General features: G+C 54.6%; 1 protein-coding gene across 1 annotated transcript in view; it reads right to left on the bottom strand.

Moving 5' to 3' along the window:
• The window catches only part of GRIN2D (glutamate ionotropic receptor NMDA type subunit 2D), a 31,518-nt gene extending 15,816 nt beyond the window's left edge, over positions 1-15,702 (bottom strand). The window contains exons 1-9 of the mRNA XM_057711353.1: positions 15,235-15,702; positions 11,079-11,698; positions 7,080-7,194; positions 6,471-6,682; positions 6,047-6,215; positions 5,354-5,507; positions 2,760-2,885; positions 2,321-2,550; positions 943-1,103 (exon numbers count right to left, since the gene is read on the bottom strand). Coding sequence (XP_057567336.1) covers positions 943-1,103; positions 2,321-2,550; positions 2,760-2,885; positions 5,354-5,507; positions 6,047-6,215; positions 6,471-6,682; positions 7,080-7,194; positions 11,079-11,698; positions 15,235-15,699 — 2,252 coding nt within the window. The 5' untranslated portion in view covers positions 15,700-15,702. The remainder of the gene's footprint in view (positions 1-942; positions 1,104-2,320; positions 2,551-2,759; positions 2,886-5,353; positions 5,508-6,046; positions 6,216-6,470; positions 6,683-7,079; positions 7,195-11,078; positions 11,699-15,234) is intronic.
• Positions 15,703-16,119: the final 417 nt, after the last annotated feature.

The raw sequence follows: 16,119 nt of genomic DNA, 5'->3' as shown, positions 1-16,119 counted from the left end.
TTCAACACCCTGGTGAACACACCCCAGCTCAGTCACACTCTAGCTCCCCATCCCTTTCTGAAATGATCATGCTGATTTTTCTGCTTATATGTTTCTTGTTAATTTCCTACCTCTGGGTCAGAAGCTCCCTGTGGGCAGGAATGGTGATCTGTTTGTTCACTGCCTGGCATGGAGTCAGGGCTAAGAAAACAAATGCATGCTGCATGACTAAATCAGTGAGGGACAGGGATAGAGTCGCTGTGCTTATCTTTGTTGTAAACTTGGACTGCACTTTGGGGCCAGAACGTAACTTTTCCCTATGATTTGGGAAACTGATGTTAGGGGGAAAAAAATCTATCTATCTATCTATATTTATCTCTCTCCAAGTATTGATTCCAGTGAGTTCAGATCTAATAATCATGATAGCAATAATAATAATAAACATCAAGTACCTACAGTGTGCCAGGCACTGTTCTGAGTGTGTTGCATGGATTAACTAAAACTGATAACTATAATTATATATCAATATTATATTATTTAATAACGGTAACTATAATAACATGTTAACTAATAATAATTATAACAATTCTTATAAAAAACTTATGAGGTGGGTTCTCTTGTCACCCCCATTTTACAAAGGAGGAAACTGAGGCTCAGAGAGGTTGAGTAACTTGCCCAAGGTCACACAGCCAAGAAGGGACAAAGCCAGGATCTGAACCCTGGCAGTCCGGCTCCAGAATTCATAACCACTGGCTCTCTGAAAATATCCTAAGACTCCTACTCCCCAAAGGGGGGGGCTCCTTCTCTCCGTCAATGACCTCTGCCCTCCAAGCTGACCCACCCCAGGCTGACCTCTGAGGCTGATGAATGCCCCCTGACCCCTTGCTGTCTCCGAGCCGCCTCAGGGCCCCCAGCAGCCCTCCCCCCACGCCCCCCACCTCCCAGCCCCCAGTCTGCGCTGACCCTGCCTTGAGCTGAGTGAGCGCTTCCTCTACGCGGGGCTGATTGTAGCGCACCATGTAACTGTGCATGTCGGGGTAGTTGCTGCGGATGTTCTTCTCCGTGGACCCGTTGGGCACCGTCCCAAACTTCAGGGGCGGGTACTGCTCCTGGGGCCGCTGGAACTGGGGCAGGATAGGGAGTTATCAGGGCACCCCCCCAGGGGGCATCTGGGTCAAGGATGTCCTCAGCCAGTTGCTGCATTCTGGGGGACACTTGGCAGACACCCCAGTCCAGAAGTGTTCCTCACACTTGCTCTCCATGACCCACAGTGGGAAACACTACCCTTCACCCGTCACACATGTCTGCAGTTATCTGGACGTACGTATGCAGGTACGTATACATACCCATCCTCACACACAATCAAGAATCATATTGAAATATTTGATCCCCAGAATGGACCGATCATGATCCAATCAGAAAAGACACAGGCAACAAAGCTCTAGAACAGTCCCCGAGGCCCCTGAAGGACCAGGTATTAACCCTTAACTTGCTGGATCATGGGAGGTCCCTGGGGTGGGGGGGCAGGGGCTGGCATGGCGCAGGCTGGCGGCAGTTGCTAACACTTACCAATCTGTTCAGAAATAGTTCACTATTTTAACAACAGATAGGTGTGTGCCAGCTCAATGTCGGGTGTATATATGATTAAAACAAAAGTTTCGTACCACCATACTCACCTTGATTACATAAAATGCAGTCAAATATATTTTCTATTCTATTCTATTCTATTCTATTCCATTAAAAAAAAACAAACTGTTGTAATCTGTTGAATTGGTTTCTAAGACTTCTAATAGGTCATGACACCCAGTTAACCATGCTAGTCTCAAAGTGTGCTGTGCAGACCACCAGTCCTTGAACAAACTGTGATATATGATGAGGTAAGTACAGAAACTGAGAGAGTGAGCATTTCAAGCTGTTTGGCAGAATAATTTTATGTTTGTTGAACCTAAGAAATAAAAATGTGGGTTGGAGTTTTGCATGTCTTGGTTTTAAATTTTATTTTACTTTTCCAGTAATTCCTTTCTATTTTATTTTATAAAAGCATTGGTCTCCACTGGATTAGAAATGTCAAAAATTAGCCCTCCATCACAGTTTGAGAGAAGCACCGGTCTAGAATATTCCATGGGGCACTACTGCCCCTGGAACATTTGGGGACGCTCTCTTCTCCTTGGAATATTTAAATAGTTCACTGTGAAACATAACCATTTTCCTCCAGAATACTCCATTGTACCATTCTGGGACTCTTTCTGGTAAGAGACCCCCCCACCCCAACCCTGAATCCCTGCCCCCCATCTGCCACCTCCAACCTCAGCCAATTCCCTCCTTCCCCAAACACACACACCTTTCGGTCACTGAGCCCAGACACGGTGTCCACGTACTCCTCCTGGATCATGAAGGCGGCCAGGTTGGCTGTGTAGCTGGCGAGGAAGATGACGGCGAAGAAAGCCCACACCAGCACCATGATTTTGCTGGTGGTCCCCCGGGGGTTCTCCACGGGCACCGAGTTATTGAACACCAGGGCCCAGAGCAGCCAGATGGATTTCCCAATGGTGAAGGTTGAGCCACCAGGGCCTGCAGGGGGCCAGGAGGGGGACATGGACCCCAAATCCCTTCTGCTCAACGAGGGAGCAGAAAAAACTACAATTCCCAGTGGCCCCTGAAGCCCCTGTCATCACAGGGGCTGCTAGGAAATGTAGTTCTATCCCAGGGGCTGCTGGGAAATGTAGTTCTACCTGTGGTCCAGGCGCTCTGAGGTAGGGTGATGAGGGAAGGGGACTCACGTTTGCCCGTGGCCAGGCTGCGGTTGTAGCCGACGGGACTGAGGTACTCGAAGATGAAGACGGTGACGGCGACCACAGTGAGGCACATGACGAACATCATCACCCACACGGCAGGGCTGTATGGCTCTGAGGGTGAGGCGGGGTGTGGTCATGGCTCAGCCAGGCCGAGCTTGGGTGCCCACAGACATGTGGACAAGGCATAGCCCAGATCTGATCCCGTCCCAGGTTCCCCATGTCGGGACAGACTCGTTGCCCACCCAGACCCCTGGCAGGGACAGTCTCTCCCAAAGACAATCGTCTCAACTATTTCTGTGATTTCAACCACCAAATACAAACTATCTGCTAAATATGCTTCCTGAGTCCTAGACCTGATTCTCCACCTCCTCCCAGCAATCCCCCCAGGCCATTCGTGTCCCACATGGAGCCCAGCACCAACTCTCAGGCTCCCCATCCTGTGATTTTTCACCCGTTATCCAGTCACTGCTCAGACCCCCCTCCCCCGTTTGTCACCCTCATTCCCTCCTTCCCTCCCCCTCACCAGCATCCTGTCAGTCCCCAACCCCATCCTTCTGACCCCCCCCGCCCACCCCCCCACACACCCGCCCACCACCACCACCTTGACCTTTCCTCTGCGTGCTCTCTGCCAATACGGCTCAGGCCACATCCTGTCCCCTGGACCATCTCCCCATCCTCTCCTCTCCAGCTCTTCCCCCCACCACGGCCCTAGAGGCTCTTCCTACACCCAGAGATGACCTGGCCTCTCCCCAGCTCACAGCCCTCCATGGCTCCCCAGCGCCCCCAAGACAAAGTCCCTGGCCCGCAGCCTTGGTTCCACTCTCCTCTCCTGACTGATCATTTTTCAAGAACCCATTGCATTAACCACCCAGAGCTCACAGCTCCCAGAACAAGCCACATTCTCTCTACCTCTTTCTCAATAGTTTCCCTGCCGGAGGCACCACCCTGACCTGTCCATCAGCCAAACTCAGGTTCCTGTGTTCCCTCCTCACACTGCCCCCGGGAGTTCACTGACAATAAACCCAAATCACCGTTTCCTTGAGATCAGTACCCGGGATTTGACCTCCCTGGGCCAAGTGCAAGCGGCCAGGACTGCCCCGTCACAGTGGGGTCACCAGCCTGGATTGTCACTGCAGTATCTGGGGACATGCCTGTCGCCTCCACTGGGCCACGTGATGGGGCATAAACATGACCTTGTCACTCCCTTGCTGAAGGCAGGGGCCCCACGTGGTGCCTCTCAGGGTGCCCTGCAGAGACCTTGGTGCAAAGAGGAGGCCACAAGAGACACAGTTGAGGAAATGAAAACAAAACACCAAGGAAGGGCTGTCCCATCTCCTCGCAGCCCCTCCCCCTCCCAGGAGCTTTGCTCAGATCTGGGAGAGCGAGAGAAAACGGACGTGAACTGCTGCCCTTGGCCTGACGTACACTTTCCCTTTTGTCTTCTCCAAGCTCAGTAAATAAGATCTCTATCCAATCTGCCTCAAAGCCACCAACCCACTGGATGTCAGCTTTCTACCGCATCCTAAATCTGTTTACTTGTCTCACTCTTTCGGCCATCTACCTAGCCCGCAACCCATCCACACTCTGCACAGACCTCTGCAGTAGCCTCCTCACGGGCCTCCTGCCTCTGCAGAGCCGCCAGGATATTTTAAAAGCCTAAATCTGATTGTATATCCCCACACCACCGCCTGCAGTTAAAAGCCTTGCCACTGCAATAAAAGTATAACCCAACCTTCCTACCATAGCAACCAAAGGCCCTGTGCGAACCAACACCTGATTCCCTCTCAGCCCTCACCTCCCACCTCTCCTGCGATCACTAAGTGCCCCCTCCCCAAGTCACATAGGCTTCCCAACAGTTCACAAATACCCCACAAACATTCCCACCTTGAGGCCTTTGCACTTACTATACCCTCTGCCTGGAATAGTAAGATCTATGCAGATCTTTTCCAGCCAGATATATGCAGGACTGGGTCACCTGCTCAGAGGGGCCTGCCTGTCCACCCACGGCAGCACCAATGCTATTCCTCTCCATCTCTTCCCCCAGCTTAATTTCTCATAGTATTTACTGCCATCTGAAATGAACTTGTCCATGTATCCCTTTAAGAGATTATTTTCCTTCTCCCCTATAAGGCCGGTGGAGAGCTCTTAGAGGGCAGGATTTCATATGCAGCCCAGAGGCTGGCACATAGTAGGTCCTCAATAAATACTGTTTGATGGAGCCCATACCCATTTCATTTCCTCATCTCATACTTACATACAGGGGTAGATGGGTTTTGTGGGGCCTGCTGCTTATACAATTTGGAAGGTTCTCTTTAAGAAAAAAGAACACAAAACTATGAATATAAGACCAGGTACAGGGCCTTGAAGGGGCTGTGTAGAAGCCTCCGGAAGCTCAGACCTTCTTAGCTTCATGGTAAAATTGCTTCTGGTGGAGGAAATTCTCCCATTTTACAGGTTAGGGAACTGAGGCCCTCAATTCACCAGAGTCACCCTGCTGGTACAAGCAATAGCAGGATGCCAACTGGACACACAGAAGCTCCCCCCACCACACCCCTTGCCATTCCAGGCCCCGCGCTCACCAAGGAAGGCTGAGGGGGACACAGTGCCATTGCTACGCGCCACCATAACGCTGATGCCTGTCTCCACGAAGGGGACAGAGAAATCTACGATCTCAGACCGCTCCTCGTTGATGGTGAGAGAGCCAATGGCCATGTCCGCGCGCTGGTAGAACACCTGGGCGTGAGGACAGGGACGGAGTGAGGGAACCAGGCTGGCTCAGGACAAAGACGGGTCCCAGGAGGAGGCCAGGGACCAGGTGAGAGAGAGGGCTAGGAGGGTGGCGAGGTGGATGAGGGGGACGCTGGCAGAGGGGGGCAGGAAAGGGGGAGGTGAGAGTGAGAACAAGAGTGGGAAGAAGTGGCCTCCGGCCGCATCCTCCTCCCCCACCAAGCCTCTGAAGCTTTGGAGCTCCATCCTCCCGCCCTGCTGCTCCCTTTTCCTAGTAGTTCTACCCTCCGAGCCCCGCCTCCTGGCCCCGCCCCTCTGCCAAGGTGCGTCCTTCTCGTGGCCCTGCCCCTTCAAATCCAGGCGCTCCCACCTTTGGCCACGCCCCCTCGGCGCCAGCGTTCTCCCCTCATAGTCCCGCCCCCTAAGACCAGGTTCCCGCCTCTTGGCTCCGCCCCCAGGCCCAGCCGCTTCTCCGCCCGGACCTGGTCCTGACTCCGCCCCCCACTGTCTTGTCCCCGCCCCCACCCTGTCCCGGTCCACCTCACCTCGCCGATCATGCCGTTCCAGACGCCGTCAATCTTTTTGCCGTGCTTGCCGTTGGTGACCAGGTAGAGGTCATAGCTGAAGCCGATGGTCTGCGCCAGCCGCTTCAGGATGTCGATGCAGAAGCCCTTGCAGCACCGCTTTTCTGGGCGGGGGGCGTCCGGCGGAGGGCTGCGGGGAGCGAGCAGGCTTGGGGACGTTGGGGACCCCCCCCACGCCTTATGGAGGGAGGGACGAGCAGCAGGTAAAACTATGGTGGGCACCGCTTTGTGGGGAAACCGAGGCTCAAAGGAGTTACGTGACTTGTCCAAGGTCACCAAAGCTGGAGGGCTTTCTGGGTCCCAAGGGAGGACAGGGCTGGGGCCAGGACAACTGGGCTTCAAGAGAGGTTTTTGAAGCTGGAACTTCTGGATCCTGGGCTGTCACCTGTGGGTGCGGTTGAGCTGGCTCCGGCAGGGGACGGAGTCTCGGATGCAAGTGCCACTGATGGGGTCGGCGGGCTCCACAATGACGAAGGGCCTCTCTTCCAGAGTGGCCACGGTCAGATGCTGTGTGTCATCCACTGGCTGCAGGAAGCGGCCGTAGCGGGACCACAGCGGGTACTTGAGGCGGAGGGTCTGCTGCTCCCAGCTGCCCACCTTGGCCAAGAGCAGGGGATTCAGCCTTCTGAGGGGGGCTTTCCAGAATGTTCTGGCCTTCATGGCCCTCCTTCCTCATAGCTCCGGGCTCCCAGCTCCTTCTCCCTCAGATCCAAGAGTCTGGGCCCCATCCCCCAAGTCTCCCTAAGACCTAGAAACCCTTTCCTCCTTCGGACTCAGGAGCCTGGGCTTTCTTCTACCAGGACCCAGGGGTCTGGGTTCCCAGTTCTTCCCCTTAGGACCCAGAAGTCCAGGCTCCCAGCCCCCTCCTCCATCAGAGGCCAGAATCCAGGGCTTCAGCCCCCACCTCTTCCAGGAGTGTGGGTCCTCATTGCTTCTTTCCCAGGACCCAGGAGTCCAGCCCCCTCCCGTGCCTGGGGTCAGCACTGAGACTCACCACCTCCCACGTCCTGTCTCGGGTGAGGGAGATGACCACCAGGGAGGGGTTCACCAGGAAGCCATCCTCATTGAAGGAGTAATCCCGGTTATCCCAGGTAATGTTCATGAAGTACCTGCGCAGGAGGAAGGGAAGGGACACGTGGGGGCCTGAACTGGACCTCGGCCGCTGAAGGCAGAGAAAATCCCCTTCCTACTGACCAAGCTCAGCCCCCAGTTAAATCTCTTCTCCAAGTTCTTGAAAACCCAAATATGCCCCTTCCCTGCTAGACACTCTCCCTCGGCAGCCCAGTGCCCCCGAGGAAAAGGTCCCAGACCGTCGGCCTGGGTTTGAGGCTCTAGGGGTCCCGCCTGCACTTTCCACTTTCAAACTCTCTCTGCCCAAACCATCTTTCTGCCCCATCATCACTGAATGCAGGGTGTCCCCCAAAGATATCAAGTGGTTTCCTATCTCTAGGTCTTTGTAGGTGCTTTTTTCTATGCCTAGAAAAAACCCCTTGGACTTTCCTGGTGGCCCAGTGGTTAAGACTCCGCACTTCCACTGCAGGGGGCATGGGTTTGATCCCTGGTCAGGGAAGTTCTGCAAGCCACACAGTGCAGCCAAAAAAAAAAAAAACAAGAAAGAAAGAAAGAAAAAACCCTTATTCTCTCCCTCCTTATCCTGACCAGTTCTTAGGTGTTCAAGACTCAACTCACGTGTCCCTTCTTCCAGACAGAAGCCCCAGGAGGGTCTCTGGACTCCCAGGTATCTTTACCATACAATGGCATCCTGTTCTCTGAATGCGTGTCACATCACCCTGGTCACTGGACCAGACCCTCAGCTGCCATCCTCACTCCCTCACTCCCCTCCCCGCCCCGACCATCAGTCCCCAAGCCCCATCCTGCCTGCCCCTGAGATATCTCTGCCCCATCCTGCCTGCCCCTGAGATATCTCTGCCCCATCCCCTCTTCTCTGTCTCCACAGCCCTCCTCGACCCCCACCCCAGCCTCCTACTTGGCCTCCAGCCTCCAATTTTCTCCTCCATTCTGTCCTCACCCCACCCCACCCCACCCCAGAGGGGTCTTTCTATACTCCAAAATGACTCCACCTCTCCTCTGCTCATAGCCCACCCGTGGCTCCCCGGTGCCCAGAACAAAGTCCAAGCCTCTCAACCTGGCATTCAAAGCCCTTGTGGCCTGGCCCCTTCCACCTAACCAGCCTCATCACTCCCAACCCCTAATTCTCCGTCCCGAGCTATTGTGGTCCCACCAACCTCCCCAAGTTTTTCTCCCCCCTGGCCCCTTGAACAATGCTCTTCCCCCTGCCTGAATTATCTTTTTCTGGTGGACTCCCAACTGCCCTTGCAATCAAATCTAAACCCCTAACCTGGTCTAAATGCCCTACCCGAGCTGGGCCTCGTGTTACTCCATCATACCCTACCTTCTTGCCAACTGTGCTCCAGACACACTGGCTTTATTTCATGCAATTTCAGCCCCAGGGCCTTTGCACCTGCTGTTCCCCCTCCCTTGTCTTCACTCAGATCTTCTGATAGTTGGCTTTCTCTCTCTCTCTCTCTTTTTTTTTTTTTTGGCTGCACTGCATGGCTTGTGGGATTTTAGTCCCCAACCAGGGATTGAACCCAGGTCCTCAGCATTGAGAGCACGGACTCCTAACCACTGGACTGCCATGGAATTGACTCTTTCTATTTATCCTTTTTTTTTTTCTCCAAATTTCACCTACTCAGAAAGGACTTTCCTGACAACCTCACCTAACCTAGCAACATAGGCATTTCTTTTTACATTCTACCTGCTTTATTTTCATCTCAGAAGTTATTACCTGCTGATGTTTTCTTCCTTTCTTTTCTTGTGTGTGCACTGATTGTCTCGCCTGTGAGATCGTAAACTCTGTGAGAGTGGAGGCCTTATTTAATGTTATACCCTGTTTGTAAAGCAGGGCTTGGCACATGCCAAGGACTTTTCAATGCGTGCATGAATGAATGAATGGATGAGCAATTTATCCTCCGGTCTTGGCTTCGATACCACCTTCTCCTGGAAACCTCCCTGACTCTGTAGGCTGACCCATAACTTGTGCAGCCTAGTTTGGAAGTTCAGTTGGGGCCAACACAATTCCTCTCCTCAGAGGACGTTAGCTGTGAGATTTGGAGTCACGGGTAGTGGACAAGGTGGGCTGAAATGATGACTATTATGAAGGAACAGAAATTCTGGGTAAGCAGAAGAACTGGACAGCCCCTGGGAGTAGCAAGCCTGAGGTGGAGCTAGAGACAGAGATAGAGATGGAGATGGTGATGGTGATGGAGATGGAGATGGTGATGGAGATGGAGATAGAGATGGACATGGAGATGGAGATGGTGATGGTGATGGAGATGGTGATGGTGATGGAGATGGAGATGGTGATGGAGATGGAGAGGGGGAGGGAGAAAGAGAGAGAGACAGAGAGAGAGAGAAGCAGAGCGGATCAGAAAGAGAGAATCAAAAAGAATTGAAAGAGTAGCTAGAATTGAGGAATTGGCCTCAATTCCTGATGTCAGGGCTTCTGTGCATGTTTATCTTTCCAATAAACCCCCTTTTCCCCAAGGAAACTTGAATGAGACTCTGCTTCCTGCAACCAAAAATGTCCTGGCTTAGCAGTACTCTCCCCAGTGCTCCCACAAAGCCCGTGCAACCTCCATTATTGCAGGTATCGTGCTGTGTTGTCATTATCCCATCCGTGTCGGCTCCCCCTACAGGACCCTGTGTTCTTTGAAGAGAAGTCCATGGTCTTATTCATCTCTGTGTTCCCAGTGCCCAGCATGAGCCCTAGTTCCTAGCGGGCGCTCAGTAACTATTTATGAACGAGGGATGCTTTTCTCATCCTCTTGCCTCTGGATCCCGATTCCCAACTCCCCACTTTGCAATTATCTCCCTTAGGCTTTCTTCCCCATCCATCGCCCCTTCCCAAGCTCAGCTCATCCTCATTTCAGTATTAAAGGCCTCTCCTTCCACCGTTCTGTCACCACGCTCATCAAGTTCTCACTCCCAAAGCTTCCTAGGGTAGAGATGCTGTTTCCCAGCAAACCCTGGTCTTCTCTTCTAAAACAATCGTGTGTCATCTGGACACACACCTGTCCAGCCAGAATCGACATTCCCCACATTCCTTGAAGCTAGCCCAGTCCAGGGACAGGTGATGTTCAAACTCTAACAATCAGTGCAACACAGGCATTAGCCAATCAGAATCGACGTCTAGCTAATATGCATGCATGCGACGGTAAACAACCAATAAGTCAGTCCTGGCCAAGTGACTATGTTCTCACTGATGTGATGTAAGACTCATCCCTTCCACCTCAGTTGCCCTAAAAGAAATGGCTTGTTCACCTCCTCACTTTCCCCCCTCTCATGGGCTAGAATTCAGACATGCCCTACAACCCAGCTTTGACTGTGCGGGAAGGAGAAGGCAGAGCAATAAGATAGGAGGGTCCTAGGTCCACGAATGATCACATGGAGTGACAGAGTCTCCTGATAACCTGGACCACACATCTCTGGATTGTTAAGTGAGAGAGGAACAAACTTCTACCTTGTTTGGGACATTGGATTGTTGGGTCTTTTTACTACTGAAGTTCAGCTCCTACTTTAACTAGGGTATTTCACCAAATCTAAGATGCTATCAACTAGAAGATGTACCACTATTTTTACGTACCACAAAGAAAAGAAAAGCGCTACCCAGGAAACCATAAGGTATCAGTTGTACGACTTGTCTTGGTTTCAAAGACATTAAACTGTGCAAAAATATGCATCCTAAAATCATGAGATATAATAATACGCTCACTGTATCTCAGGTGCTTTTTATCCAAATCACCTGATTTAACCCCAGAAAGGAGACCCAATTACACTCATTTTACACAAAAGGAGACTAAAGTTCTGAGGGGGGCGGGGCGTGACCCAGTTGAGGCCACTCGGGCACTGAGTACCCCAGGTCCTCAGGCTCAGGAGTCTTCCCACAGCCCTCCAGCCCAGCTCCACTCACCTGTGTAGACTCTCCCCTCGGTGGGTGCGGTTTTGGGCGCGACAGTCATGGCCAAGTTCGGGCAGGAAGCCATAGTCACGCAGCAGGGCCTGGGCACCTCTGGCCACTACAGCCACACCAGCTGCCACACGCCGGGCCAGATCATCCCGCCAGCCTGCTGAGCGCACTGCAAACAGCCCAGCAGGCAGTGGGGCGCCTCCTGGTAGAAGAAGGGGCTCCCCAGGGGCGCCGGAGCCCCCACCTCCAGCCAGCTGGGGCCCCACCATGAACCAGACGTAGCCAGGCCCAGTGAGGCCAGCTTCCTCGGCTGCCCGGAACACGGGCTCGGCCTCCTCGCGGGCACAGAAGAGCAGGCGGATCTGTGCGCTGACACTGCGGAGCTGGGCCCCCAGCACGGCCTCGCCAGCTCCAGGGTCCAGCGTCAATGCCCCTCGGTGCTCCCAGCCCACCAGGCTGCCATCAGTCAGCACCTCTATGTAGGACAGGAAGGCCCGGTGGCCGGGGGCGCGCGTGGTCACGGCTACAAAGGATGTCCAGTCGTATTCCTCCAGCACCTCGAAGATGACCTGAAGCTGCTGCTCTGTGGATGAGCCCAGCTGCAGGAAGGTGGAACCCTTCTCCTGCAGGGGAGGAGGAGGAGGAGGAGGATGTCAGGCCTCCCCATGTGGAGACCTCCGCTCCCGGCAGTCAGTAAGGGACCTTCCGCAGCCAGCAAGGGCATCACAGCTCCCAAAGGCCAATGGCAGCTCACAGCTCTCAACATGGTAGGCTGACTAGCTGTCCCGCAAACCCACCTCCTTTCCTTGCTGGGGCACAGAGCTAGACCTGGATTACATTCAGCCACAGGACTGAGTTCTAGGCTCATGCATAAAAAACCTCTCCCCCCATGCACCTTACTCTTCCCTGGCTGAGGACAGATGCAGAGGCCCCAGAGGAGAAACCTAGGGTGATTACAGAGCCACAACACCAGGGAATCTGAGTCCCTGAGTCATGGCTTGGAGAAGAGCCAACTCCAATCAGGAACACCTGTTTGGATTTTATACGCGTGAGAAACAACCTTCTATTGGGTTAAACCACTGAGAGGTGGGGGTTATCTGTTATAGCAGCTAACATTACCATAGTGAACACACGCAGTGTCCTAGGAGGGAACTACAGTTCCCAGCATTCACTGGGAGGGATTACCTCTCCCAGCAGGCCACGAGGACGCTAAAGGTAGTCTTTCCCAACTGGAAGAAGCTTTGCTGAGTAGACTTGCCCTTCTCTGCTTTTCTTCCTACCTTCCCGTCCCCTCCTTCTCTGTTTCCTTTGCTGGACTCTTCCTCAGTCAGAATTCTAAACATAGGAGTGCCCTTGTGTCTTCTTTTCTTCTCTGTCCTCTCTCTCTGGTGGTGATCTCATCCAAATCCATGGGTTTAAATACTGTCTCCTGTGCTCTCCAATATGGTAGCTACTAGCCACCCAGGACTATTCAGATTAAAATCAATTAAAGTTAAATAAAATTTAGTTTCCTGGTTGCACTAACCACATGTCAGGTGCTCAACAGCTACCATGGCGCGTGGCTATCAGATTTGACAGAGCAGATGAAAACCATCTTCATTGCAGAAAATTCTGTTGAACAGCCATCGGGCCCACATCCAGACCATCTCCAAGTCTTCCTGGCTCTCTGTTCAAAACATGACTCCAGCTCTTCATTCCTCACTATGGCCCTCATTGTTGCCACTCTCTTGCCTAGACGACAACAGCTTCCTAACCCACCTCCACATCCTTTCTCGCACCTTCCATTCTCCAGACAGCAGCCAGAGTGATCTTTTCAAAATATTAATTGGCTCTCCTCCCCTCTTGGTTGAAAACCTTCCAATAACTCCATGTCAGAGTCAAAGCCAAAGTCCTCACTGTGGCCCACACAGCCCCCCATGACCTGGTCCCCGTCGCCTCTCTGACCTCATCTCCTGCCACCTCACCTCTTTGCTCTCCCTCAAACACCTCAAGTTCCTTCTGGCCTCAGGGGCTTTGCCCTTCACTGTCACCTTTCTCAGGGACACTTCCCGGCTCCCCCCCCCCCCCCAGCTCCTCCATGCCAGACCTACCCCTCCTCAGTCCTCTGGGCCAGCTCAGTTTTACCTCCTCGGGAAGGCCTCCCCTGACCGGCATCTATTGAAGCCGCGTCCTTGGTCATCATCTCTCCTCCAGGACAGATTTCACTCTCTGTTATTTGCTTTGTCTGTCTCCCCATTAGAAAGGCAAGCTCTGTAAGAGCAGGGACCTTGTCTTTTTTTTTTTTTTTAACCTTTCATAACTGTATTCCCCAGAACCTAAAACAGCCCTGGCACAGAATCAGCCCTCAATAAATCTTCCAGTAATGCGATGAGACAAGCAACTGGATTTTCTCCCTAGGCATGTGCGAGTGGTTAAATGTGCACGGGTTAGGGCAGTTGTCCTGAGGGGATGAGGTCTCTCAGAATGCTGTGAGAACCCTGAGAGGCCCTCACCCTTGGCAGGTGGAGGTGTGCTCAGGGGACCACGTTCCCAGCATTCAATGGGGGCACAGATGGAGCTGCGAGGACCACTCTTTCTTCCATTCAGAGACACCAAAGGGACTACATTTCCCAGAAGGCAACGGGGGTGCACCCAGCAGACAATGAAACAGAGGGGCACACACTTCTCAGCAGCAATGGAGGTATGAGGGACCACATCTCTCTGCATGCCAAGGAGGTGGCAGCCAGGAAGTAATAAGTTCACCCCGCAGGTGATCTGCCTACAAATCTCTGGACAACCCCAGGCCAAAGAGAAGAAAGTTGGACAGAAGTCTTTCCCAGAGCGCTCCGGATACGAGAGAACTACGAGTCCCAGCATCCAATAGGGATCTAGTCACAAAGCCACAGGCCCTCACAGCAGGGAGTTGGTGGAGACTTAGGCTCCACCCACTCAGGTGGCCCCATCCTCAGGCGAGCCCCACTTCTCGGTTACACTGGCTCCACCTCTGAATAGGCCCCACCCCTTCTTAGGCACCTCCTCTTAGCTGACCCTTCTTCTCAGTCCCCACACCAGGCTTGTTCAAATTCTACCCTTCCCAACCGGAAGTCCACTCCCGCTGGCCTCTCCTGTGCCCTGGGGAGGCAGACCTCTCTCCAGGCCACAGCCAGCTCCAGCCTCTGCCCCCTCCTTCCCTGTAGGCTCCAGGCTTTGACCTCTCATTGGCTGAGCCTACCTGGGGCGGGGTGGGGGTGGGGGGCTTCATCTTTTCGGGCCCACTCTCCGGGGTCTTACTTTCCATGCCTTACAGTTGGGTAAAAATCCACCCAAATCCCGCTCCCAGACCATCTTCCTCTCTAGACTCCGCCCCTTTAGTACAGAGCAGGGGCCCTGTCCGCCCTGGCCCCCCTCCTTATCGGCGAGCCCCGCCCCGTCCCTGACTCACCCCTTCCTCGACTCGCCTCTCCCCGCTTCCTCGCTGCATGGTTCGGCCCCTCCCTCGCCCACTCACTTAGGACACCTCCCTTTCTCATACTTGTCCTTTCACCAGATGGTTCCATCCTCCTTCTTTGACCTCTAGACCCCATGCTCAGCTGGCCAGGGACCTCCCTTTCCCTCAGAACTTGATACCCCTCTTTCCTGGTCCTTGTTCCTGCCCTCCCGGCTCCCTTCTTCTCTCTAGTCCTCACCCCTTTCTGAACCCCATTACTTTTCAACTGACTCCCCCTCGCCGATCCCAGAGCCCACCCCTTACTCAGACCTTGCCTTCTCAGCTCGGTCCCTTCTGGTTCCCAGTCCCCGCCCCTCCCTGGCCGGCCCCGCCTCTTACCCAGATCCCACCTCCTCCCCAATTCACCCCTCCTGCAGCCTCTCAACTCTTCCCATAGCCTGATCACCTCAGACCCTGCTTCTAGATGATTCCCCGGCACACTCCGTTCCTCCTATAGACCACGTCCCTCCAAGTCAGCCCCACCTCTTACCTAAACCTGACCCTAACATCTGTCCCCAGTGCATCCCCGATGCTGACCCTAGGGAGGGGCCCCGCCCTCTTACAACCCCGCCCTCTTACAACCCCGCCCACCCACGACCGGCCCCGGGTCCGCCCCTCAGCTTCAGGCCCCGCCCCCCACATCGAGCTCCCGCGCCCCCCGCCCCGCCCCGCCCCTCTCGCGGTCGCGCGCACCTTGGGCGTGAGCACGAGCGCGGCGCCGCCGTGCACGGCCACGATGGGCAGCGAGGTCTGCGCCGACAGGAAGTCAAGGATGGGCGCGACGGCGGGCGCGCGCGAGTCGTCCTCGAAGACGACGCCGTGCACGCGCAGCCCCGACAGCAGGTCGCAGAGCTGCAGCACGAGGCTGCGTGGGTCTGAGCCGTTGAGCACCAGCGCCACCGGCCGCACGTCCAGGCCCGGGCTGCGCACGGCCGCCGCCACGGCCGGGCCCAGGCGCGCCGCCTCGGTCGCGTACGCGGGCCCCGAGAACACGAGCGCCACGTTGAGCGGTCGCACCCCGCCGGGGCCCCCGCCAGGCCCGCCGGGCCCGCCCGGCCCCGGCACCTCCTCCGGGAACGGGCTGGCGCAGGCGAGCGCCAGCAGCAGCAGCATCTTAGCGGGGCCCCGAGGGCCGCGGGGGCCACCGGCGCAGCGCATCGCCTGCGGGCCCTGCCGGGCGGCCTCTGAGCGCGCGGGCACGCGGGGAGGGACACGGAGGAGGGTGGGGTGCAGAGACGGGGAGACACGGGGAGCAGACAGAGACAGGAATGAGAGACGCAGAGATGGAAAGACAGACAGGGAGACAAAGTATAGGAAGAGATACACGGAGAAGGGGAGAGATACACGGAGAAGGGGAGAGACAGGGAGAGAGACGCAGAGATAGAAGTGAGAGTGGTTGGGGTGATGGAGAGACACGGACAGAGATACAGAGGCAAAGGGAGAGATACAGAAGCAAAGGAGAGACAGAGACCGAGCAAGAGAGGTAGAGGCAAAGAGAGAGATACGGACAGGGAGAGACACAGACAGGGAGAGTGGAGGCGGGTGATGGGGACAGAGAAGATACAGAGGTAGGGAGAA

The sequence above is a fragment of the Hippopotamus amphibius genome, chromosome 16 (genome assembly GCF_030028045.1).
Source record: "Hippopotamus amphibius kiboko isolate mHipAmp2 chromosome 16, mHipAmp2.hap2, whole genome shotgun sequence".
Classification (NCBI taxonomy): domain Eukaryota; kingdom Metazoa; phylum Chordata; class Mammalia; order Artiodactyla; family Hippopotamidae; genus Hippopotamus; species Hippopotamus amphibius.
The sequence above is the reverse complement of the archived record's forward strand: the minus strand, read 5'-3'. Positions and strand labels throughout refer to the sequence as shown.